Raw genomic sequence first — 26,266 nt, 5'->3', positions numbered from 1 at the left:
GTATGGTGGAGCATCACACCAGGCCTGCTGGGCTGTATGGTGGAGCATCACACTGGCCCTGCTGGGCTGTATGGTGGAGCATCACACCGGGCCTGCTGGGCTGTATGGTGGAGCATCACACCAGGCCTGTTGGGCTGTATGGTGGAGCATCACACCAGGCCTGCTGGGCTGTATGGTGGAGCATCACACCTGGCCTGCTGGGCTGTATGGTGGAGCATCACACCGGGCCTGCTGGGCTGTATGGTGGAGCATCACACCTGGCCTGCTGGGCTGTATGGTGGAGCATCACACCAGGCCTGCTGGGCTGTATGGTGTAGCATCACACCGGCCTGCTGAGCTTAAGCGCAACATGGAGCTTGAAGATGAAAATTAAAAAAAAGAAAAACAGGAGAATTAACTTTGAGCAAGTTTGGAGGAAAGTCGGAGGTATGGAACCATTTTAAACAAGTCGTGGGCAGTGACGACATACGTGTTGGCTTTGTCGAGTGCATTAAGTGCGGCACGCTGCTCGCCATGACAGCAAAAAAACTGGGACGATGAACAGACACGTGAAGCAGGCTCGCCATGGCAGAAAAGATGATAGTCAGCCTTCAGTGTCCTCTTTTGTTACTTCTCCAAGCATACCCCTGAGGGCGAGGCAAGCCCTCACAGAGAAATATTTCTTCATTCGGATCCATTTGCGATTCCTTCCATTCTGAATAAACAAACAACGCAGTTTACATGCTTCGTCCTTGTTGCATTATTCGTTGAGATCATTCTAAACAGATTTCTGTAGTTCAAACAACTCAAAATTGTAGTTAAGGCCCACGTATAAAAAAATTGTTGGGTTTAAATCGGGCTTGGGCTTATAATTACAGTTAATGTGCCAGGCCGGGCTCGGACATAACGTGCACGGGCTCGGGTAGGGCTTGATTTTTTGGGCCAGATCTAAGCTTTAGTGAGCGGACAAAAGTGCAGTCCTTTTATTGAATAAAACAAACTTAGTTTTCTCTTATGCATCGGATCATTATGTACAGTAAGCTCACTTAAAATCCTCTGAGGAGTCCAAGCGATGTTTAACAACAGTCCTATTCAAAAAGTGATATTACAAAATTTCATTTTAGACATTTATTTACTATTTTATTCCTATATTTCGCTACTTTTGTGAACCCAAGACTTTTGTAAACTCATTTCAAGCACCACAACAATTGAGTGTAGGTTTGTTTTTCACAAGAGATTTGAGAAATTTCAAAAACTTTTCAGCTTTAGGACCACATTATCTCTTTACACATTGCTTTGGAACAAATTTGGTCCCCACTTTACAGAAAGCTGAGTTTGTTCTGCACATTTTGAGGTGTAACACATGGGAATCAGGTTATATGCAAATATCCTTCAAATGGGAATTTACAAAGAAATATAAAAATGCCCTTAGACCTCAAAGGGTTAGTGTCAATTAAAAAGGAGGCCTACATACAGTATTTCATGAATAAAAAGTGTTGTGCCGCTTCTTTGCTTCCCCGACGACAGCGCTCAAACAAAGGCATAAACCAGAAGGCAAGACAATATTCAGCAACGCTTGGTGGAACAAAATTTCTTTAAAATGTTTCCAGAAAGGACTCTGCAGTCTGCCGCTGCGTTTGATTCCCGCACGTCTGTGAAGCTGCCACAGTTTTCCCTCTTTAAAGCAGTCAAAGCAGCGAGTGAAACGTGCTGAAAACTCCGACGAATGCCTCAAACATTTCATCACGAGATGAGCTGCAAACAACAACGATAAAAAAACAACTGATATATCAAATACTCCCCACCTGTAGGCTCGAGAAGCTTCCTCCTACGTGGAGGACGCCAGTGGATTCCAGAGGAGACGTATCAAAACATATCTAAAGAAAATGTCAACCATGTCTCCTACCAAAAAAATGCATTTGGTCACATACGTTTTGTAGCAGGGGTGGAACCAGACGTTGTAAACATTCGATGCTCAGCCAAAATCTAGGGGGGAGGGGAGTTCGGTGGCATGCTCCATTTACGGCAGCTAAATGCATTTTTCATGCCATTTTATAATAGAAAAAAAAAAAAAAAATAGAAAACCTGGGTGGCCTAGGGGTAGAGCGAGCGCCCATATAACGAGGCTCAGTCCTACATGCAGAGGTTGCGGGTTCGGTTCCAACATGTGGCCCCTTGCTGCATGTCATTCCCCCTCTCTCTCCCCTTTCATGTCTAAGCTGTCTTGTCACTCAAGGCCTAAATGCCACAAAAACAAAAAAACTAAATCAGAATGCCTAAAAAAACGCTCTACATCATTTGGGAAAAACCTGATATTCGCGGGGGGAAAAAGGGATAATTCTGTAAAGACATCATCCTGTTTTGTATCTCCTACTGTCTTTATCATTCTGAAACAGACAGAACACAAGAAATGTTGATGACTCATTTTCACTCCTGCCACTTGGAGAAAAAAAGGAAAAATGGATTATTGTTACTATTTAATAATGTAGGATAGGAATTTGGTGTAATCAGCATCAGAGAGACTGGGGGGAAGTTATTTTAAAACCCTCAAACCCTTTCCTTAACTTCTTCACGCTCTTATACAGCAGCAGTCAACGTGCTGCTGACAGTAATAAATACGTTGATTACACACCAACTACTGTGCTTTACTTTTTGTAGCTATAAGTACGAATGGTTCATGAGAACAGGCTGCCCCCGCCCCCCCCCCCCAAGTCGGGTTAGGTCTGTCCGTGTGTGTGACGGCTGTCTGTCCTGTCGTCCATCTCCAGAGCAGCCACGCCGAGCTGATGATGATGGAGAGCAGGAAGACCAGCCTGCTGGGCCGAGCCGAGTCTCTGAAGAGGAGCGGAACCGAACTTCCCGACGACTTCCACCGCAAAATACACAACCTGACGCACACGTGGAGACAGCTGGAGGTAACACACACACACACACACACACACAAACACAGACACACAAATACACAGAGTCGAGCTTTAAAGAAGCTAAACACAGAGGTAGTATCTGCAGGATCACACTGATAGTTCTGTTGAGAAAGGACTGTGTGTGTGTGTGTGTGTGTGTGTGTGTGTGTGTGTGCCAGTGCGTGTCTAATTTTAGGCTAATCAGTGATGATCTAATCTTGAACATGAAGATGATAATTAGTGACGTCTCAATTAAAAAACCCTGCTGACACCATGGCCTTTAACTGTGTGCTGGAATGTAAACTGAAAGATGGAAAGATGAGATTACCTGATTAAATAAAGGGATGGATACTCTGTACAGGGTTGACTAAATAATCTCACCATGTAGTGCTGTTCTGGAGCTTTCAATCGTATCGTCATCAGCAAATACAGTTTGCTAGTTGTCATGGAAAATTTAGATGTTCAGATTTTGATTTTTCCCCAAGCACTTTATGAAATATGTTTTCTTGTTTTGGCTTAAAGCTGCAATTCAAAGTCCTTTCTTGATCTTGCAGAACATTACAAATTGTAGTTTAAAGAAATCTTTAGCTTTAATAATTGTAAAATGTCCCGCCCGCTACATATCTGGGTCTCATTTCTTTAAAAACAAAAGGAATGTGACCCAGTGGTTGCAAGTGTAACGGCCAACGGCATAACCACAACCAAGGATAAACTTGATGTTATTGTTACGTGTCGAGGGCTTTCAGAGTTTGGTTGAGTCATGCATGTGAAACTACAGAAGCTAAACGCTAGCCCGCCAGGGTGAAAGTAAGAATGAAAGGCCAACCTTTGTCCTTAGCGTTGAATGGCGCTTTGCTCCGTCTTCCCGACCAGCCCGGTCCCTGGTGGTTGTTGTCTGAGTAGTCTCGCATAGCCAGACCTTCCTCCACAGCGCTGCGGAAGAGGGTCTGGCTAGTCCACACAGCATTCCTAGATGGGAGAAAAACGTGCTCTGGTTTTGTGGCAATTCTTTAAACCAATCACAATCGTCTTGGGCAGCGCTAAGCGTCGGACGGAGCAAAGACGCATCTGCAAAATAGCCTCGGGAAGGAACTTGTTTGGTGGAACATATGTACTAGGGGTGTTGAAATGTGTCTTTGCACTGTTGTTTCTTGTTGATTATCCGTTTGCTGCTTGTTTGTTTTTGCCTTTTGTCTGTTGTCTGCTGTGTTCAGGAAGTGTCTTTTTAAGAGCAGAAGCAATAAAATGGGAGTTCATACATACCTGACTGCTTGAATTTGTTGATGAAAACCATACAGTATGTAGCAATATAGATTGAATTTGAGGAGGTGGCGCATCATGATGCATTGAGATATCAAATCGTATTGAATCGATGGGAGGATAATCGTAATCGAATCATGAGACCAGTGAAGATTCACACCCCTAACGGGATAGTCTAGCTAGCTGTCTGGATTTACCCTGCAGAGATCTGACGAGCAGTTAACCATAGTCCTCATAATGCCACCGGAGTTAAGAATTACAACACAAAGGAAGCGGAAGGTGACGGACATCCGGCCGAAATGAGGGTCAGTCTGCACCGGAGCAATCCTGGAAATGTAACGTCGTCGATAGAGATTATTGTCAGAGTGAAGAAGAGATCCGCCAGTCATACAGCCCGATGTCGGGATGCTCGATGATGGAAGTAAAAGGCAGATGGATAAATCACTTCAAATGTCTTTTCCCTGGGAAAGCAAGGACGCACCGGTGCAGAAGGGAAATGTGTTATTAATTTGGAGACGCATCAGCACTAACAACGCTGCTTTCAGACTCCAGGTGATGATCAAGTCTGAGATTGTGCAGGTAAGCCTCGTGTCCTCGTCGACAAAGTTTTCATCAAGTCGTCTTCCCAGAAGAAACTCATCAGGAAATGGAAACGCACAGAAGCGTCAGCTCAGGTTGAGATGGACCGTGTGCTCGGCGTCGCATGAGAGAGAAACAACTCTCCCAGCTGTTTGTTTTCAAATCTGTCCGTCTGAAGCCGCTCTGCACGGCCGAGCCACGACTGAAGACGACGGTGATGTCACTGTCGTGTTAGTAGAGCCGCTCTAACTCCATTCAGGCTGCACGGCGCTGCTCCGTGGTCAAATCGGACACCATACTTTATTATTGCTAAACTTATATTTATAATAAACAATAACCTTTATCTTTTATTAAATAAGTTAGATCTATGTTGAAGACAACTTATTAGTTGTGTTATCGGGACGAAGTGGTGAATTTAAAGGCCTTTACAAACTGGAGGGTTTGCGAACAAATGACACAAAAATGCAAAATGCTCGCCTGTGAATTTATACCGGCAGTCTAGGACTTTTATTGAGAAAGGTAAGAACGGAAGAAATGTGTATTTTGAATGCGCTGCCTTTGTCAAGGTTGAAAGGGGTAAAGTTAGTCGTCTTGGATGGCTCTGGGTTCGGACTACGTTCCTGCGTGGTGTTTTATTGGTTGATGCCTTCATTTGTGTGGGTGGTGGTGGCGCAGTGGATATGACCCATGCCTTTGGTGTGGGAGATCTGGGTTCACTTCCCACTGCGATACATCAACCAACGTGTCCCTGAGCAAGGCACTTAACCCCTAGTTGCTCCAGAGGCGTGTGACCTCTGACATTATGTAGCAATTTGTAAGTCGCTTTGGATAAAAGCGTCAGCTAAATGACATGTAGTGTAATTTGTTGTGTGTCCATTTTTCTGATCTGTTTGGTTTTTATTAGTTATTTGATGCTATAAAAACTGGGTGAAGCATCATGATTGACAGCTGGGATTGACTCGTGATTGGTCGGGCGTGTGTATGGGCGGGACGTTGACACCGCAGCTCCACCGCCCCGATCACTACTGCTCAGACTCTGGCTCCAAAACTACAAGATGGCGGCGGTTATCTGGGAGATTTTGGCATCACTTTTGCACAGTGGGAGGAAGTGGAGATGCGTTGTCCATCTTTATTTACAGTCTGCTAAGAACAGCCAAGTCATCATCATGTTATAATGAACAATGCAGTCTCTGGGGGGGGGGGGGGGGGGGTTTATACTATTACTCTGGTTATATTCATTGGCTTTTAAGTGGAGGTGCCTGGGGTTGCCAGGGGTGCAAATCAAAACTATAATAAATTCTGAATTTGTATGACAAAACATTAGGGCTGTGTCCGAAATTCCATACTAACATGCTATTTATTACGCTAAAACACTGTGAGATTTTTGTACGTCCAAAACCTTAGTATGAAACCAATAGAATGTGAATTGCATAGTATTTCCGGTAAAATATTACAGTATGTAATACTGGACACTACGTCGGCATAAACATCCCACAATGCAATGCAGTAGTAACGACAACGTTCATAACAAACGGACAGAAACCGAGGAGCTCTGTAAAGTCAGTAATGCTCTAATTTACACTTCTACATATTTAAACGACTGTTGGTCTAGTTACTCACCTCTTTCAGTAATTTAAGCGTTACCTGGCGATGCCGCTAGAGCGGAGTTCGGCAGGGGTTACCATGGTTACGTGTCTTCAACAGGCAAGGAGGCTCTCAGGAAGTGACGTTGAAAATTACATCTTAGTGCGTCCGAAAAGATCCACACACTACTGTTTATTTACACAAAAGTATGTTGAACGATAGTGTACATTTTGAGTATGTGGTGCAGAGGATGTGATTTCAGACGCAACCTAGAATTCATCTAGAACTGATCCAGAACAGTGAGTGTTTCTACAAAGTGTTACCTTCAGCTTTAGCTCACCATTAGCAGCCCATTCAGCGTCATTTTAAGCTCTGTGATTGGATGTTTCTCAATGAAATGCACCTTGGGAGTTGAAGTTGATTTCTGTCCTTCCTTTCCTCAAGCTTCTTCTATTTATTTCCATCCCAACACTGAGGTCACCTCGTTGTCCTTGTCACCAATCCACTCTTACCACCAGAAACGGGACACCTGAGATAACCTGCGACTCCAAATTGTTCCAAAGACGTGTGCGTGCCTTGCTGATGGGCACGTCGGCAGCAGTTGTTCATCATCACCCGGCCGTGGTGATTAATTCCAGGTCTGCGGCGGTGACAGCTGGCGGCGGCTCGTCAGGAAGCTCAAATGTGACGATGTGACTTTGTTCCTCCGAAGAAACGAACCGAGCGAGCGGGCGGGCGCGTCGACGCACTTAGATCATTCACACAAACAGAGAGCCATCTGTGTGTGTGTGTGTGTGTGTGTGTGTGTGTGTGTGTGTGTGTGTGTGTGTGTGTGTGTGTGTGTGTGTGTGTGTTTCTGTCTGTGTGTGTTCTTGTGTGTGTGTGTGTGTGTGTCGTCTCCTTGTAGTGTCTAATGACGCGCACAGACACACACACAAACACACACACATATATTGTCGTCTCACACACAAATTCAAAGTGATTGGAAGTGTGTGTGTGTGTGTGTGTGTGTGTGTGCGTGCATTAACATATGTATCAACCTCTGAAACAGATTCCATTTTAGAAATTAAACAACAGCAACAGATGAGTCTCTCTCTCCCTCTCTCTCTCTCTCTCTCTCTCTCTCTCTCTCTCTCTCCGCCACAGTAGCCAGACTGTGATTAAACTTCTATTACTGACAAAGAGACATTTGGACTCACATTGCCATTACACACACACACACACACACACACACACACACAAACCCACACGTTTCAAAGTTTGTGCATGTCATCAGGCAACAGAGGAATTCTGGGTAGTGATAGCAGGAGACACTTTTATTCTCTCCCTGTTTTCCTTTACCCTCCGTATACTCTGTCAAAAGTATGTGTACACCCCTGTTCATATACTTTAGTGGACTTTTGGTCTGAGGCAAAAGTTTGCTAAACACCTTAGTTACTGTTGCTACACTTGTCAAGCTTTCCATTATATAAATCTATAAATGTATACTATTTACAGTGATTAAAGTGGTGGATTTAACAGTGAAATGCATGATGATTTTTCAAACAAGGAGTCAGACAAAAGAAGATTGATGATTCGTAATGCCCTTCTCTGAAGACAAGAAACAGGGCCAAGTGTACTGGGATGAGAGCACCCCATACAGAGTTACAGTAGTGTATGTAAGGATAAACCATAGAATACAGGGTTCAACAGTAAGGGTTGCCCGATGGCCTGGGGCAAGTAAAATGCCTCGTCGGGCAAGTGAATATAACAACGCACTTTCCTGTTCAGGCATCATCGTATCATAAACATTTGATTTGCCGTTGGCCAATCAAGAATTGATTTGGCACTTGATGCTATTTATTTTTATTTTTTTGGGGTATTTCTGAGAGATATGACAGCAGAGAGAGAGGGGGGGGGGAAGACATGCAGGAAAACCGTTACAGGTCAGACTTGAACCCTGGACCTTCTGCGTCGAGGAATAAACCTCTGCATATGTGCGCCCGCTCTACCAACTGAGCTAACCGGCCACGGCACTTGATGCTGTTGATGTTTTTTTCTAAATATTTTTTTAAAAACTTTTGATGCTTGTAATATTTGACTTTTTTTTTACGTTTGTTTACATTTTTGATGCTATTTGACAAGTTATTTTACGCTTTTGATATAAAAAAGCATGGCAACCTCCGTGTTTATCATGGAACGGACTTTCCCCAAGATCCAATAATAATAATAATAATACGGTTCATGTTCTCGAGAGAAAAGTATTTAAGATGAGACTAACTTCTATTAATCTAACTCCGAGCAGGACAAAGTCTGTTTCCCTAAACTCTGATTTAGTAGCAACCAGTTTACCTCCTTCCCTTTCCACCATCAGCGCCCTCATCTGATCTTCCTGTCTTTCTTTAATCCATTAGTTAATTTACAGAAAAGGAATCGGCAACTATTTTATAAAATCGACTAATCTTTTTAAGTCATTTTTCAAGCAGAAAATGCCAAATATAAGCGTCTCAAATGTTGAGATTTGATTCTTTTCTTTGTGTTTTTATGACTAAAATAACTGAAAATCTTTTTTTTTTTTCTTTTTTTTTTTGTCTGGGCCCGTTGGTCAAAGAAAAGAAACCATAGACATGGATCACTTTTAGGCATTTTTCACCATTGTCTGACACATATCGAGAAAATAATCAATCACCAAAATAACGGTGATGAAAATGATCGTTTGTTGCAGCCACACTTTCTTCCTCTCCTCCCACTCTTTCTTCACCTCCCCAGACCTCTCCATCATCATCTGTCACTCTCTCTCTCGCCTTCCTCCACATTTCTCCCTCCCTCCCTCACTTTAATGTATCCTCCCTTATCTTCTTCCTCTTTGCCCTCCCTCCTCTCCCTTCATTCACCCTCCCTTCTTTTTCTTGTAATTCGATTCATCTCTTTCAACCCTCCTTCTCTTTGTAATCTGAATTTTTAAGGGTTGTTTATTTAGGATCTCTTTATAATGGGACAATGCAATAATTATTACGCACATTACAATACATCATAAACAATACAGAATATTAAATTATTAGACAGAAATCAAACATACACTATTATTTTCATAACACAACTCATATGATAATAACAAAATACACACATAAGACAAGGACAGCTCCATCAGTGCAGTCATAGGGCATTTCTTACATTCATGTTTAACACTTTATAAGACAGTGAAGGACCGTCCACACCAACGATAACTATGACGATAGCTATAAATTTATAGTTTTAAAAATTGTTCTAAATCAAGTGGATGGTGGAGTCCACACCACGACTATGACGGCGACGACAGTGGAGAACGATATCGTTGGGATCACTTTCAGAGAGACAATAGAGACACTGACAGCCAATCAGAACCCATCAGAGTTTACAACATGGCACGGTGGAGAGAGACCCTGACAGCCAATCAGAATCCATCGGAGTTTACAGCATGACACAGCGGAGAGAGACACTGACAGCCAATCAGAATCCATCGGAGTTTACAACATGGCACGGTGGAGAGAGACACTGACAGCCAATCAGAATCCATCGGAGTTTACAGCATGACACAGCGGAGAGAGACACTGACAGCCAATCAGAACCCATCGGAGTTTACAACATGGCATGGTGGAGAGACATTACATTACATTACATTACATGTCATTTAGCTGACGCTTTTATCCAAAGCGACTTACAATTAAGTGCTTTCAAATATGAAGGTTCAAACTCCAGACCACAAGTAGTAAGTGCAAATACAGTAGCTTTAAATAGGCAAAGCTACAAAGAGACAAATGAAAGTGCAGGTTAGAAAGTGCAAGTTCAAGATTTTTTTTTTTTTTTTTTTTTTTTTTTTTTTATCCGAGGTGTAGTCGGAAGAGATGCGTTTTTAGCCTTCGGCGGAAGATGTGTAGGCTTTCGGCCATCCTGATATCGATGGGGAGCTCGTTCCACCATTTGGGAGCGAGGACAGTGAACAGTCGGGATTTCGTTGAGTGATTAGTTCTCCCTCGCTGTGAGGGAGCAGCCAGCAGTTTGGCTGATGCAGAACGAAGTGGGCGGGTTGGGGTATATGGTTTGACCATGTCCTGGATGTAAGCGGGTGCTGATCCGTTCGTGGCCCTGTACGTAAGTACTAGTGTCTTGAAGCGGATGCGGGCCGCAATTGGTAGCCAGTGAAGAGAGCGGAGGAGAGGTGTAGTGTGAGAGAACTTGGGGAGGTTGAAGACAAGTCGAGCCGCTGCATTCTGAATGAGCTGCAGGGGTCGGATGGCACATGCAGGCAGGCCAATCAGGAGGGAGTTGCAGTAGTCTAGACGTGAGATGACTAGAGCCTGAACCAGAACCTGAGCCGCCTTCTGCGTTAGAAGGGGACGTATCCTTCTGATGTTATGCAGCATGTATCTACACGATCGGGTAGTTGCAGCAATGTTAGCAGTGAAGGAGAGTTGGTCGTCAAGTGTTACACCCAGGTTTCTAGCAGTCTTGGTGGGGACTACTATAGAGTTGTCAATTGTTATAGTCAGGTCTTGGGTAGGAGAGCCCTTCCCTGGAAGGAAAAGGAGCTCAGTCTTGTCGAGGTTGAGTTTCAGATGGTGTGTGGACATCCAAGAAGAGATGTCAGTCAGACAGGCCGAGATACGTGCTGCTACCTGAGTTTCAGACTCAGGAAAGGAGAGAATTAGTTGGGTGTCATCTGCGTAGCTGTGATAAGAAAAGCCGTGCGACTGAATGACAGACCCGAGAGAGTTGGTGTACAGAGAGAAGAGGAGGGGACCCAGGACTGATCCCTGAGGAACCCCAGTTTTAAGTGGGCAAGGTTCTGAGCTAGACCCTCTCCAGGTTACCCGGTAGGTTCGGTCTGCCAGGTAAGATGTGAGTAATGAGAGCGCAGAGCCTGAGACACCCAGATTTCGGAGTGTCGAAATGAGGATCTGGTGGTTCACTGTGTCAAAGGCAGCAGAAAGATCCAGAAGGATGATAATGGAAGAGAGAGAGGTTGTTCTAGCGATGTGAAGCTGCTCAGTGACAGCAAGGAGGGCAGTTTCTGTTGAGTGGCCAGCCTTGAAGCCAGACTGGTGGGGATCAAGAAGGTTGTTCTGGTGGAGATAGGTAGAGAGTTGATTATAAATGGCACGCTCAAGAGTTTTAGATAGAAATGGAAGAAGGGAGACGGGTCTATAGTTATTTACATCAGAGGAGTCGAGTGTTGGTTTTTTGAGCAGTGGGGTCACTCTTGCCTCTTTGAGAGCATCGGGGAAACAGCCAGTTGACAAGGAGATGTTGATGAGATGGGTGAGGAAAGGAAAGAGGTCCGGAGCAATGGACTGGAGAAGGTGAGAAGGGATAGGATCCAGGGGGCAGGTGGTTGGGCGGGCAGAGGTAATCAAAGTAAGAATTTGGTTTGGAGATAAAGGGGTGAAAGAGGAAAGAGTACTGGAAGTGATGGATGGTAAGGTGATTTCAGGAGGTGTGGTTGAGAATGAAGAGCGTATGTCATCTATCTTTTTTACAAAGTAGTTGACAAAGTGGGTTGGTAGGAGGGAGGAGGGAGGAGGTGGACTGGGGGAATCTAGGAGGTTAGAGAAGATGGAAAAAAGAGAGACACTGACAGCCAATCAGAATCCATCAGAGTTTACAGCATGGCACGGCGGAGAGAGACACTGCAGAGAGATTTGTGGCGTGACTTTTGCCCTCGGCGGGGCTACGATCCATTAGTTCTAGTTAGAGTATTTTTGTATTTTTAAACATCAGTACTTTGAAAGTATTTCTCACGTCACAGAAACCACAGAGAGTGAATCTTGTATTTTAGACGTGACTATCATACTGTCGGTGTTTTTGTTCCGGTGTCAGGCACAGATCTGACACCGCCCGCCCGCTCTCATCCCCGGCTCTCTGGAGCGCTGTGCGCCCGCTGTTTCCTGGAGAAGGCAGCGGTGTCGGCGTCCCTGGGACCGCCGCTCAGACTTTTTGGGTTTATAAAATGTAGTCGAATTCACAAATATGTAGGATATTACTACAGACATTCCTGTAATCATACGTTGCAACGTCTGCTGTGATGTATTATCAGCTGGAGCGTGCAGCGCATGCTTGACCTCGCTCAGCAGTGTGGATGCTCACATGGTTATAGTTATGGTTATGGTTATAGTTATAGTTATGGTCGCGGACGGCCCTTTAGAGCCAGCATGCTATCGTCGACATCTCAGAACACATCTCACAATTAAACACACGTTCATATGTTGTTAAACTTCAACCAATGTAGTTTCTGTGTCTACTCACCTTCTCTAATCACTAGATATTTCTTAACTGAACTTTTAAATCTGATTTTACTGCTTTCTTGTGTTATTTCTTCAGGTAGCACATTCCATTCCTGCATTGCTCTATACAGTACATGACCATTCGTTTAGTAGGGTTTGTCCTAAAAGTAAGTAAGTAAAGTTACCTCTTGTGGCATGTCTAGTTGCATAGTCACTCGTCAAAATGTTCAAATATCCAAGGGTCTCGCCTGTGTGTCTCTCTCTCTAGCCCCCCCCCCCCCCCCTTCCAACATGGCATCTGAGTAGCATATTAACGGGCCTATCAGTGCCGGCGTCGGCATCTGCTGCTCTGACACAAATTGGGAATTAACAGAAATTGATGTCCTGCGCCTCGCCTCTGAACTGTCCTGGCCCTATGAAGAATTTATGACACACGCGCGCACACACACACACGCCGAACGATGAAGAAAATAAAGAGGTTGTAAATTAACTTTAATCTTTTCTGTTGTGGATTTTGGCGGCAGCTTGTCATTTTTTCGCAGTTGTTCAAGGTCAAACTGTGTGTGTGTGTGTGTGTGTGTGTGTGTGTGTGTGTGTGTGTGTAGAGAGAGATAGGTAGATTAATATAAACTAATTAAAAAACATAAATCAATCTTAATGTTGTGTTCATGTTCATATTACTGTTTATTGTGTTCTGTCCAAATATTTGGACAAAATGTTGCTTTAACAACATTGTTATTAAAACTTTAATGCCAATAGAGCCACTTTGAATTGAGATAGATTGATTGATTGATTGATTAGGTAGGTAGGTAGATAGGTAGATAGATAGATAGATATGTAGGTGGATGGATGGATGGTTGATAGGTAGGTAGGTATGTAGATAAATAGGTAGGTAGGTAGGTAGGTAGGTAGGTAGGTATGTAGATAAATAGATAGATAGGTAGATAGGTAGGTAGATAGGTAGGTATGTATTTAAATAGATAGATAGGTAGGTAGATAGGTAGGTATGTATTTAAATAGATAGGTAGGTAGGTAGGTATGTAGATAAATAGATAGATAGGTAGGTAGATAGGTAGGTAGATAGGTAGGTATGTAGGTAGATAGGTAGGTATGTAGGTAGATAGGTAGGTAGGTAGATAGGTAGGTAGGTAGATAGATAGATAGATAGATAGGTATGTAGATAAATAGATAGGTAGGTAGGTAGATAGATAGATAGATAGATAGATAGATAGATAGATAGATAGGTATGTAGATAAATAGATAGGTAGGTAGATAGATAGATAGATAGATAGATAGATAGGTATGTAGATAAATAGATAGCTAGGTAGGTAGGTAGGTAGGTAGGTAGGTAGATAGATAGATAGATTTGCTCCACGTATCACCAGGGGCTCTGCACATGAACTCAGCATTGAGAACGTTGTTTGGGTACACAGAGTTTACTAAAAATAAAGATTTTGAGCAACTCACAGCATATCATACGTATTGGTTTCCATACATTTTCGTACGATATCATACAGACCCGTTCATGAGATCACGTTGATTAGTGTATGCTTTTTTACTGTCTGTGGATACTGATTTTATGAGAAATTAAAACTAATTTTTACACAAAAACTCAATCGGGTAGATATCGAATGATAAAAACTTAAACTAGCCAAAACTAAATTTCTTTTGTGCGTTGCAGCAGCTATTCTTCCTGAGATCCTTACTATCTTTACAATCGGACAATGCGATAAAGATGATTTTGATGCCTATACTTTTGTACTTTTACTTGAGTAAGATTTTGGCTGGAGGACTTATAACAAAGTACTTTTTTCTTTATTATTAGTACATTTACTTAAGTGAAAGTTGCGAGTACTCCGTCCACAGAACACACAACGGTTCTACGACTCTCTGAAAACAGTATTAAGAGTATTAAGAGTATTAACCCTCCGAGGACAAAAGATGGACCGGCGAGTCCAAGCGATGTTTGACAACATTCCTGTTCAAAAAGCGGTGTTACAAAATTTCATTTAAGACATTTATTTACTATTTTATCTATATATTACGCTACTTATATGAACCCAAGACTTTTGTAAACTCATTTCAAGCACCAAAACAATGGAGTTTAGGTTTGTTTCCGCAAGAGATTTAAGAAATTTCAAAAAACTTTTCAGCTTTAGGGCCACATTATCTCTTTACACATTGCTCTGGAACAAATGTGGGCCTCACTTTACAGAAAGCTGAGTTTGTTGCACACAACCTGGGTATCAGGTTACATGCAAATCTCCTTAAAATGTGAATTTAAAAAGAAAAATGCCCTTAGACCTCAGAGGGGTTAAAGAGGGACAGCTCTGTAGGAAATAAACAGACTTGCAATTTAAACAATGTTCCCCGCAACCACATGTAGAGAAAAGAAAATGTATCGTATGTTCAGAAAAAATAATTAATTTTTTTTCATGTCTCTTAAATAACATCTGATAGCTTTAATCCTTGTACATGCTCCGTCTCCATCTCTCTGTTAAACTAACCCCAGACTCATAATCACGCCGCCTCTTCTGAACACAGCGCTAACTGCTCATTTCACCGGTCGGGGGGGGGGGGGGCCTATAATCGCCCCTCTTCATCCTCTAATGGGCTGGTTTTACCTGCTAAAGTAGTGTTTCCACTCAGGAGGGAGAGAGGCGACTCAATACCTTTTGTACAAACACATACACATGCTAATGAGCTACAGGGACCCATGCGGGGCTCGTTCAGGAGCAGCTCTGTGTTCACCAAACGCTCAACGTTTCTCTTGTTATGGCCGCTGGTTGAAAAGCTGCAAGATAACAGCTTTCTGCTGCTTTAAATTCCAATCAAAACAATGCAAAATGATCTCTAAAGAAGACGAATGAAGCTGTCCACCTTTCAGAACAGTTAGTAAGTAGACAGGCTAGTGAAACAAATCTGTAAGCTAAAGCAAATAATATTCACATAACTCACACAGAGATAATTAACGCTCAGCTTCCAACATCTGATTGTTAAAGGAATAGGATCACCAAAAAAAGGATCAATTGTATATACTACCCACCCCCCGAGGCTCTCTATGGCCCCAGAAAAAGGTTTTCTATCGAGTGGCGTTAAGGAGAGCGGAGCGCCCGAAGAATGAAAGCATATCGGTGCAAACAGACTTAGACAGTAGGGTTGCATGATATTGGCGAAATGTGATATTGCGATATCGATATATTTTTAGACATATGTAAAATTACAAAAGTTACGGGAAAACGCAGTAGTCTTAGTATGAAAGACCGAAAATCTGCATAAGGAGGCAGGTTGGGAGGGTGGATGGGTCAAACAACATAGGACTTTCACCCAGGAGACCGGGGATCATGTCCCGTTCTTGTCCCGCGTGTCACTGAAACGTACATTTTGTAACCCCACCCATGACCTTTCCCTAAACCTAACTGTCCCGTTCTTGTGCCCCATGTCAGTTAAACGTACGTCCCGACCCAGAGTGTAAAAAAAAATGTAAAAAGGAGACTTTAGCTTCACACTAAAGGAGACTTTTTGCGTCAGTAACAAATGCCAAAGGCACCTGACCAAGCGTTGCTTTTTGACACGCTGGGAGTGAGAATGTGTTGGAGGTACCCATCCCCGGGACCCGTCACAATCTCAACCTGCAAGTAACTAATGTTGTCAAATAAATGTATGTAAATATTGGCTTTCAAAAGTGGAGTAGAATACATCAAGTAGCATAAAATGCACGTCAAAATGAGTAAATGTAAATACTTACATTCCACCACTGCAAAATAGTCAGCATCTTTGGAAGATTCCCACTACTATCACTACTATAAATCCCAAAACGGCTAAATGCATGCAGATCATAGCTACAATTATAAAGAAAACTGCAGCGCACATTTACACTTGACTGGTTTCTGATAGATGTTGGACCCTCGCTTGTTACAGTTGTTAATAACGCTGCCCAGCAGCTCGTACTGATCCGCAGAGAACATCACAAGTTTCTTTGTTCTCTATTGATGAGCACTTGTCACACACACACACACACACACACACACACACACTAAATCCAAGTGGGGGAACAGTCTCTCTCAGCGGCTGGCTGTGTCTTACTGTGTGATCAACAGGGGTTGGAAAATTACTCTGCAGAGCTTATTACACACACACACACACACACACACGCACACACACACACACACACATACACACACACTTGGGGTCTGATGTTATTGTAAGTTGTTATTATTTGAAACGGTGCTTTCTTCCCACCAAAACCCTCTCTCAGTTTGCTTTGTGTCTAAACAGTGTTTTGTTGTCGGTGTGAATATCAGCTCTGAATTAGCAGGTGATCTGTTTGCACCTGGAGAAACACCGCTTACACACTGTGATTATTATAACATCTTCAACAGCAGCTCTAACGCCCACACTGTCCTGCAGCACTTTAGGAATAAATGCATGACATCCCCTTTCATCGATCCGTACATTTCCAAAGGTAAATGATTAACGATCGTGTCATGTATTGATTGATGCGCCGCTTTGCATGATGGAATATTGACACGAGTCCTCACTCTGAGGCTACATTTACATTGCTACGTTTTGGTTTTTAAGCGGAGTTTTGAGCCAAAAGTGATCTCGGTGCACACAAGTGTTTTTAGCTCCAGTAGAAGAACTAATCTCCGTTTAAACTAACACGCCCAAACCAAAATATCTCATTAACATTCTGGTATACTGGGCATAAACAGGAGGCAGCATGTTTACTCCGCCCGTTGCTGGTAGTTGCCATGGTAATGTTAGTAGCTTAGTCTCAGAGACCGAGATGCCGTGACCCAATTGGGCGGAGAAACGTTGACGTCAGTGTCGGTGTTGCCAAAGGTCTCCGTTTTGCATCCGTTGAGACAAAACGGGTCAGAAGAGTTTCCTAATGTCTCCGGTTTAGGGGCTCGGAAACACCAGAGCAGGGGGAATGAGAGGGGGAAACACCAGAGCAGGGGGAATGAGAGGGGGAAACGCCAGAGCAGGGGGAATGAGAGGGGGAAACGCCAAAGCAGAGGGATTGAGAGGGGGAAACGCCAGAGCAGGGGGAATGAGAGGGGGAAACGCCAGAGCAGGGGGATTGAGAGGGGGAAACGCCAGAGCAGGGGGAATGAGAGGGGGAAATGCCAGAGCAGGGGGAATGAGAGGTGTAAACGTAGCAATGTAAATGTAGCCTGACTCCTTTGCTTTTCTTTCTACTCTCTTCTGTCAGAAAATCCTCTCAGAGCATTCAGCACCCGCTTCGCAGCAGAACCAGTCGGCCGAAAAAAACTCTTTGCTGGGCGGCGGTCGAGGCGTTGCCGTGGCGAACCCGCGATCCGCCCTATCCCCGCTGACCAACTCGCTCCTGGAGCAGCTGGAGGCGCGTATCAAAGAGCTGAAGGCGTGGCTGCGGGACACCGAGCTCCTCATCTTCAACTCCTGCCTGGGACGGGACAGGGACGCCGCGGAGCAGCTCCACAGCTTCAAGGTAGGAAACCCAGGGGAACATCTTTCTTTATTTTTTTGAACATGTCACAAAAATGTTGATACAAACACAGAGTAAAACTTATAAGAAATAATAAGAAAAACAAATGAAACAAAAGTTGCGGTGTTTATTCATGTACAGTCACATTACTTCTCTTTACTAGCTTTCAAATATGCGGCAAAGCTTTGGCCAATCAGCATTACGCTTTAAAAATAACTTGTCGGCTTTGAATGTGTGTGTGTGTGTGTGTGTGTGTGTGTGTGTTGCTGCTAAGTATAGTAATACATCGTCTTAATGAGGCCCGATGAAGGCAGCGCTGTTTTGAAGCGATGGATGTATAGAGGAAACAGCAGTTAGCCTTAAAAGCCACGGGACGCTAACAGGATATTAATCAGCCCTACATCACACAGCGAACAGCTAGCTGCGCTGATTAGCCTAGCCCTGGTGTGTGACTGACAACCAAAGACACACACACACACACACACACACAGTCATACAAATGCACACGCTGAAGTAGAAATGCAGACAGGAGTGCATTAATTCATGTATTTGCGTATATGTGCCCACACACACACACACACACACACACAGAAGTATGCAAATGAGTGACACAACCATACGCACACAGACGCATAAATAAGTGAATGCATGGGAATATAAAGATTAGTTAAGTCACTCACAAAGTTGCGAACATTCAAAAAGACACACACAAAACTCAAAGATATGATTTTATTGAGTTGGGAAATCAGAACAAAAGTGACTTTTTGTCCGGTACGTAGCTTTTCAAAACTGTAGTTTGAGTCATAAAGGATACAGGAAGTCTTTTTCCCGGGATTAATCTCTTTAGAAAAGATACAATTTAATGACGCCCACTCCCCCTGAATGGCACATCCCAGCTACAGCTTAATACAGGTATATTCAGACAGACCATATGAGAAAAATAATGTGTGTTTTGAACGTTAAAGCAGGTAAACATGTTTAGAAGTAGAAACCTAAAAGACAAGTGTGAAGCTGAAAGTTATAGGTCCTCTTTAACGTGTGATGTGTTTGCTCAGAAATAGTTGTTTCCTGGTTTGGATCATTTCAAGTTTTGTTCTCATCTTTTAACTACTTCTTCCAGTTTGAAATGATTGAAAGACCCTCCTTCATACCACAGAATGACATGTCACAGAATTGTCATTTACATATTTATATTTACAGCTATGAGAACTGATCAGTGCCACATTCAGTCGTCTTGTTCTGGGACATAATATTATGTTAGTTCCCATAACTTAACAATGCAATATTTTAGCCATATGAAATTATTATGTGACACTAAAGAAGTGTTGCAAGTGTGAATGTTGTGAATGCGAGGCTGTAACTTGATATGCATGTGTCACATTATATTTGGAAAAATTGAGCTCCCATTCATGTTATTAAGATGTTCAACCAAGAGCACAAAAGATGAACAAAAACCTTTAGAGTTTCAAAACCACGAAAACCTGTCCATGAAATCAGCCGTGTTTGAACAGTGTCATGGTATTTATGCGTGATGTCATCAAACGTCACGGCAATCAGGCGGAGAAGAACAAGTCGTAATTTGGTCTGTATTGATAGACACACACATACACACAAACACCGGCTGCCTAAATGATGAAACTGTATAGAAACAAGACTATATATGAAGAAAGTGAGCCAAGCCGCTCCTAGTTTTGATCCTTGTCGCAGCTCTCAGTGGGAAGCCATTGATTTCTGGCCGCAAGAAACCCTGAGCTTCGGGAGAAATGAAGATTGGAAATATTGATAGCAGTCATTTCTATGGAAAGAGAGAGAGAAAGAGAGAGAGAGAGGCTAAATGGAGGGAGTGTGGCTCCATTTTAAGAGAAGTCGGCTCCATTTTAGCGATCATTTGTCTGTTTTGGGGCGTTTGAACTCGTAAATGGGTTCGATTTCTGCGCTGCAGCTTATTACTGTACGGCTTTATGAGAAAGCAGCGGGGGTCGGCAGGAGCACACACACACACACACACACATTGACAAAAATATTATTGCAAAAGCACACACTTATAGGCCTAGATATATTTCTAAAACACATGCATACAAATGTACGAAGACGTTTCAACAAGACAAAATGCTGCAATAGGACCAGCACTCACTTAAACCTACACAAAGACATTCATATCTGTTCAAACAAAAACACCAAAGTAACTTCCCGTTCAAGGTGACTAGCTAGTGTAAAAATGAAATCTCCCAATGAGGGAATAATAAAGTTCTTCTTATGTGTGTCTAAGATTTCTGCTACCACACAAGCACAATGGAGGTGGATGGCATTTTAAAAGTAGTCTTCTTTGGGACTACTTTCTGAAGAAGAGACGATCCCTATGAAAGTTCTGGGGATTGTTGTCTGGATTATCCAAACTGTTTCTATTCACCTGTGTTTTCTTGTGGCGGAGGAGGAATGTTAGAAACAGAAATCTCAAAACCTCCATGGTTGATACTACCCGGCTCAAAAGTTTCCATGTTGTATGAGAAGCCCCTAAATGTGCTATGAATGAAATCATAGCAGATACTGGGCTTGTACATGACAACAGATCTGTCTCCTTCGAAGTAGAGGATAGAACCAGTTTGATGTCCAAGGGGGCTTTCACACCTACAGTATCTCGATTGGTCCGCACCTTCGGACTTTTCAGCTTGATCTGAACCAACATTACAGGTGTGAAACCTCCTCTTGGCCACGGTCCGGATCAAACAGACGAAATTTGGACTGACCAAAAGAGGTAATCTCAGTCCGTTCCCGTGTCTTGCTTCTTAACATCGCAACAAAACAAAAAGAGTAGGGGAGAGCAGCAGTCAGATGAAAAAACTCCGACCCAGAGAGAGGATACGAGAGGACAGGGGCCCGTCTGCAAACCGATCAGTTATAAGTATCTGGAGACGCAGCTCACGTATGTGATGACGGCAGGACGTAGTTTTGTCACGTAGAGATCTTTAGTGCGCTCGCATAACTGCAGTGTGAAACCAAACTTACCAGATCAAATGCAAAAACTTTGGTCCGGACCTTGGTTTGGACTTTGAGGTGTGAAAGCCCCCTAAAGCCCAGAACAGACCTCCTGACTGACTGACTGTGACAGACTGTTCAAAGATTTGCAATGAGACAAAACTGTTTTCAGATCGTCGCGGCGAAAAGTTTCAGCGGTCTGAACCGGCCCGTCTCAGCTCGAGTTAAACCAGCTGGTGGTGTCGCTGCAACTCAGCTGGTCCAGTCTCCAGAGGCTGGTTTTAGAACGTAAGAGACATCTCCTGTTTCAACAGCCAATAGAGAAGTCAGCTGGTGGAGTCTCCAGAGGCTGGTTTTAGAATGTAAGAGATGTCTCCTGTTTCAACAGCCAATAGAGAAGTCAGCTGGTGGAGTCTCCAGAGGCTGGTTTTAGAATGTAAGAGATGTCTCCTGTTTCAACAGCCAATAGAGAAGTCAGCTGGTGGAGTCTCCAGAGGCTGGTTTTAAAACGTAAGAGACGTCTCCTGTTTCAACAGCCAATAGAGAAGTCAGCTGGTGGAGTCTCCAGAGGCTGGTTTTAAAACGTAAGAGACATCTCCTGTTTCAACAGCCAATAGAGAAGTCAGCTGGTCAAATCAATTACAAACTATAGAAATAAAATTATCCATAATCCATTTAAATGTCTATGTTACAAACTGTCAACTGGTCAAAATGGCAGAGTTTTAGGCGGAGGCTAAACGGGCGCCCGTATGTGGTTGCTATGGAGATGGTACACGGTGTAGTCCCGTGGGTGTAAACTGGCAGCTTTCAGAACAGTGCATACCAGTGCGTTGCAAGTTTCTACTTGTCTCGTCCCGAATCTTTGGCCTGAACTGGGCTTATTTAAAGAATAACTTAACACCAGGCTAAAAAACATTATTACACCCCAAAATATCTCTGTTTTACCTGTAACCAGGGTGCAATTTACTTGGGGAGATGTGTGGGATTTCCCCCTTTCTGGTCTACATATCCCTGCCTCTGCTGAATTATTTTTTATCCCCGGTGGGGACAAAATGTATTCACCCCCATCAAAGGGATCAATGCTACTTCACCAATAGACCATATATTATATACCTAAAATAGAAGTATTTTAAACTAAGTAAAGCGCTGTAACGTGAGCCAGCGATAGAAGATAAAATCTGAGCAGCAGTATCTGGTTGTATTTAGCCGCTACAGAGCTCCAGGACGCCGGCTACCAGCGGCAGTTGTTTAGCTGCCAACAGGTGACTGTGAGCCGGCTACAGAAACCCGCCAGATGACGGTGCTTTCAGGGGCCGTGGTAGTGGAGTTTAGCCAGAAAATGTGATGCACCGATAACAGTTAAGTTTAGGCACCAAAACGACTCGTTAAGTTTAGGAAAAATAGATTATTTTCCATTGACGTTCATAAATAAGTGTTTTGGCATGGCTGGCCGAGTGGCACTAACATTATATCCATGGTGGTATTGGAAGGAGGATTTAATTCTTGCATGTTTTGTTGTGCATGTTCAAAAAACATCTCCCCTCCCCCCCTCTGGTTTTTTCACAAATTGCACCCTGCCTGTAACCACACCCAACGGTGATGTCACAGGGTCCTGCAGTACAACTCTACATCACTGCAGCGAGGTGAGAAGTTAACCCCCTGTAAATGAGCAGAAACAAGATTTTTAGGAGGTATTAAGTTACTCTTTACTCCCTCCCCTCCTCCTCCACCTGTCTGCCGGTAACCTGGCTCTTAATTGAATTAGCGCTCCTTTAGGGTACGGCGTCAGCCAGACGTTTCTCCAGCAGGCCCCGGGCCTCCGATGACTCTCTATTGTCGCGGAGACGCTCTCGGGGCCGGACACACCGAGAATTAATAGACTGAGCCACACACACACTCATACGCACTCATGCGCACACACACACACACACACACACACACACAGTGAAGGCAGGTACAGACACAAACACTCAACTGCTCTCAAATGTGCACAGATATAGAGAGGGAGAATAAATCTCTCTCTCACACACACACACACACACACACACACACTGACCGCTCTGTGTTTCCTGCATCATCTCACTTTATCTAGTTAGCTTCATGTTGTATTGTCACTGCAGACAGCTGAGTACCAGATCCCAAAATCTAAAGAATGTTTTCAAATGTAACGATTTTATCGCTTTTCAAAACAAAAGAAATCTTTCTGTTGATTTTCTTTAAATCTGGTTCTTAAATTAAAAGTGTTTGGATTTTAGAAAATCAACAAGTCCCCCAAATTATCCCCGGATATCTGTCGTTTCTTCCTACCCTCTAAAGCGACCCACCGGAGCGTTTTCCGTCCTCATATCTAAACCAGAGAACGCAACGGTCGCGGTTTGGTTAGTTAGGTTTAGGCACAAAAACTACTGAGTTAAGTTTAGAAAAACATAGTGGGTTAAAATAAGACACTACTACATTTCTTTTTAAACGGGACATGAAAGTCCTGTGTTTGCGTCACCCAATGAAATAATAATGTGGCCCTATTATAATAACCCTATTTCTCTCAACACGTCACCTTGATGAGGCGTCTGGATGAAATGTCACAGAGAACATCAACATGTTCATATGACGATAACTGCACATTAAACCACCAATTATCACTCATTCTGTTTATTTAAGTCCTGTGATCATGTAACAGATATTATTACAATCTTTACTTTCCTGTTATAAAAACAATTTGGTGATTTACTAAATAAATATTCTTCATCACAAGACAACAGTGTCAAAATGTAACTGTCATCAGGAAATAACCATTTAGTGAAAGGAAGTCAGCGGATATTCTGAGATCATGGGGTGAGTTTTTGCCAAAAAATGTTTTTAAAAACATTGTGTCCGCGGTGACCTTCCGTATAAAATGGAGGCGATAACATCATATGTCTTTCTTTCTTGCAAATGGAAACGGGTCAGTGTTCATGTTCAGAGCTCCTTCAGTCACACACACTGTCAGGGGGCGACCTCTGGACACACACACACACACACACACACACACACAAAACCAAGGAACACAAACAGAACTACAACCAAGAAACGCGCACGCACACACACACTCCCACGCACACACAGATGCTAGCATAGATTGTAGATATCAGTGTGAGCGTTTAGCTCATTCTTCTGAGGTGAAGCTCAACAAACTGCCCTCCTCTGTCTCTCTATCTGCCTATCTGTCTCTCTTCTCTTTATCTTTCCGTCTCAATTCTCCAGTTTTTTCCCCGCTTCTTATGTCTCTCCCTTGTTCCGTGCATCGTCCCGTCTTTTTTCTGGCCACCCTTGCTGCATCTCTTTTCTAGTTATCAGTTTCAGCTGCTCCCTCCCTCCCCTGCTGTTGACAGTAGATGAACCTGTCCTCCCCTACTGTTTGTTACCCGCTACCCCCCCACCACACACACACACACACACACACACACACACACACCCCTGCCTCCGTGCTCTTTGCCCTCCGGCCCTCCTCATCATTTGTAGCACATGCCCCCCTACCTCCTTCGGTTCTATTTCCAGCTCTCCGTCCTCCTGCCGTTTGTGGGATTTGAATCTGCCCTTTCTCGGACCAGTCGTGACTCAGTGTCCCGCCTGCCGTCCTAAAACATAAGTCTGTATTCTTATGATTCTCAGGGACACATCACACATAGAGCTGCAAAGATTAAATGATTATTCAAATAGTTCACTAGTCAACTATTAAGATAATCGCCCACTATTTGAGTAATTTTTTTATAAAATCAGTCAGATTTCTGACTCAAATATTATGAAATAAACTGAACAAAGTCCCAGTGTGTCATATCTGCATCTCAGCCACAAATAGAGCAACTAAAAATAATTTTGATAATCGATGAATCGGTTTGAGTCATTTTTTATGAAAAAACTGTAAAACTTCTCTGATGTCAGTTTGTTAAATGTGAATATTGTTCTAGTCTCTTCTCTCCTCTGGGACAGGAAACTGAAGATCTTTGAGGTGTGGACAAAACAAGACATTTGAGGACGTCATCTTGGGCTTTTGGGAAACACTGGTCCACGTTTTATTTTACCATTTTCTGATATTTTAGAGACCAAACAACAAATAGTTTAATCAAGGAAATACTCGACAGATTAAACAACATGAAAAATAATAATTTAGTTGAACCTTATTCGTACGCTGCTTTTGACAAAATCATCATCATTTACATACTCTGTTCATCTGTTCGTAACTCTTAACCTCCTTGCGTGTATTTATGCTTTATTTCAGCATCCAGCAAAGTGGATTGATTATGATAGCTACATACTCATAAGTATTTTATTAGTAGGATAACCCCTTGAGATGAATCATCTCATTTTCGAGGGGGTCCTTAAAACAATTAAACAGTAAATACAAAATACATTCATACATACACACAGCATTCCCAAGCCTGACTGCTCCAACACCAACTGATCGCCCCCCCATATACACACAAGTAAAAACACAGTAAATTTACATACATCCTAAATGTGCTACAAGGATGGATTGGCAGCTGGGCCAAGTGGGCGGCCGCCCAGGACTCGAGACCCTCAGGGGCCTCAGTACAACACACAGTTAATTTTTGCCCCGGGGCCCCCGAGTGGGTTAATCAAGCCCTGACATTTCGTGGCAGTTGCATGTATGTGTGTTGCCGGAACAAAAACACTGGCAGTGAACCTGCACACGACTGCCAGGACACAGATACACACTTGAATTTGGCTGTTTTTGTAATTTATTTCTGCACAGAATGAGGATCCTCCGTCTCCCTCCAGAGAGGAAAACACTTTTACAGCCAGTATGAAAAGGAACAAACAATAACTCTTTCAACATAAACATAAAGTGTGAGTGTTGTATTAAGATACAACCTAGACACAGCCAAACCTGCCCTCCAACTTTATTTTAAAGGTCCCATGACCTGCTGCTTTTTGGATGCTTTTATATAGACCTTAGTGGTCCCCTAATACTGTATCTGAAGTCTCTTTTATATAGACCTTAGTGGTCCCCTAATACTGTATCTGAAGTCTCTTTTATATAGACCTTAGTGGTCCCCTAATACTGTATCTGAAGTCTCTTTTATATAGACCTTAGTGGTCCCCTAATACTGTATCTGAAGTCTCCTTTATATAGACCTTAGTGGTCCCCTAATACTGTATCTGAAGTCTCTTTTATATAGGCCTTAGTGGTCCCCTAATACTGTATCTGAAGTCTCCTTTATATAGACCTTAGTGGTCCCCTAATACTGTATCTGAAGTCTCCTTTATATAGACCT

The 26,266-nt window shown here is 43.1% G+C and overlaps 1 protein-coding gene across 3 annotated transcripts in view; it reads left to right on the top strand.

Moving 5' to 3' along the window:
• The window catches only part of akap6 (A kinase (PRKA) anchor protein 6), a 281,507-nt gene that overhangs the window by 198,617 nt on the left and 56,624 nt on the right, over nt 1–26,266 (top strand). For all 3 annotated transcript variants that reach the window (XM_031321329.2, XM_031321328.2, XM_035994985.1), the window contains 2 exons: nt 2,748–2,894; nt 17,763–18,020. In XM_031321329.2, coding sequence (XP_031177189.1) covers nt 2,748–2,894; nt 17,763–18,020 — 405 coding nt within the window. The remainder of the gene's footprint in view (nt 1–2,747; nt 2,895–17,762; nt 18,021–26,266) is intronic.

Source organism: Sander lucioperca, chromosome 18, assembly GCF_008315115.2.
Source record: "Sander lucioperca isolate FBNREF2018 chromosome 18, SLUC_FBN_1.2, whole genome shotgun sequence".
Classification (NCBI taxonomy): Eukaryota; Metazoa; Chordata; class Actinopteri; order Perciformes; family Percidae; genus Sander; species Sander lucioperca.
The sequence above is the reverse complement of the archived record's forward strand: the minus strand, read 5'-3'. Positions and strand labels throughout refer to the sequence as shown.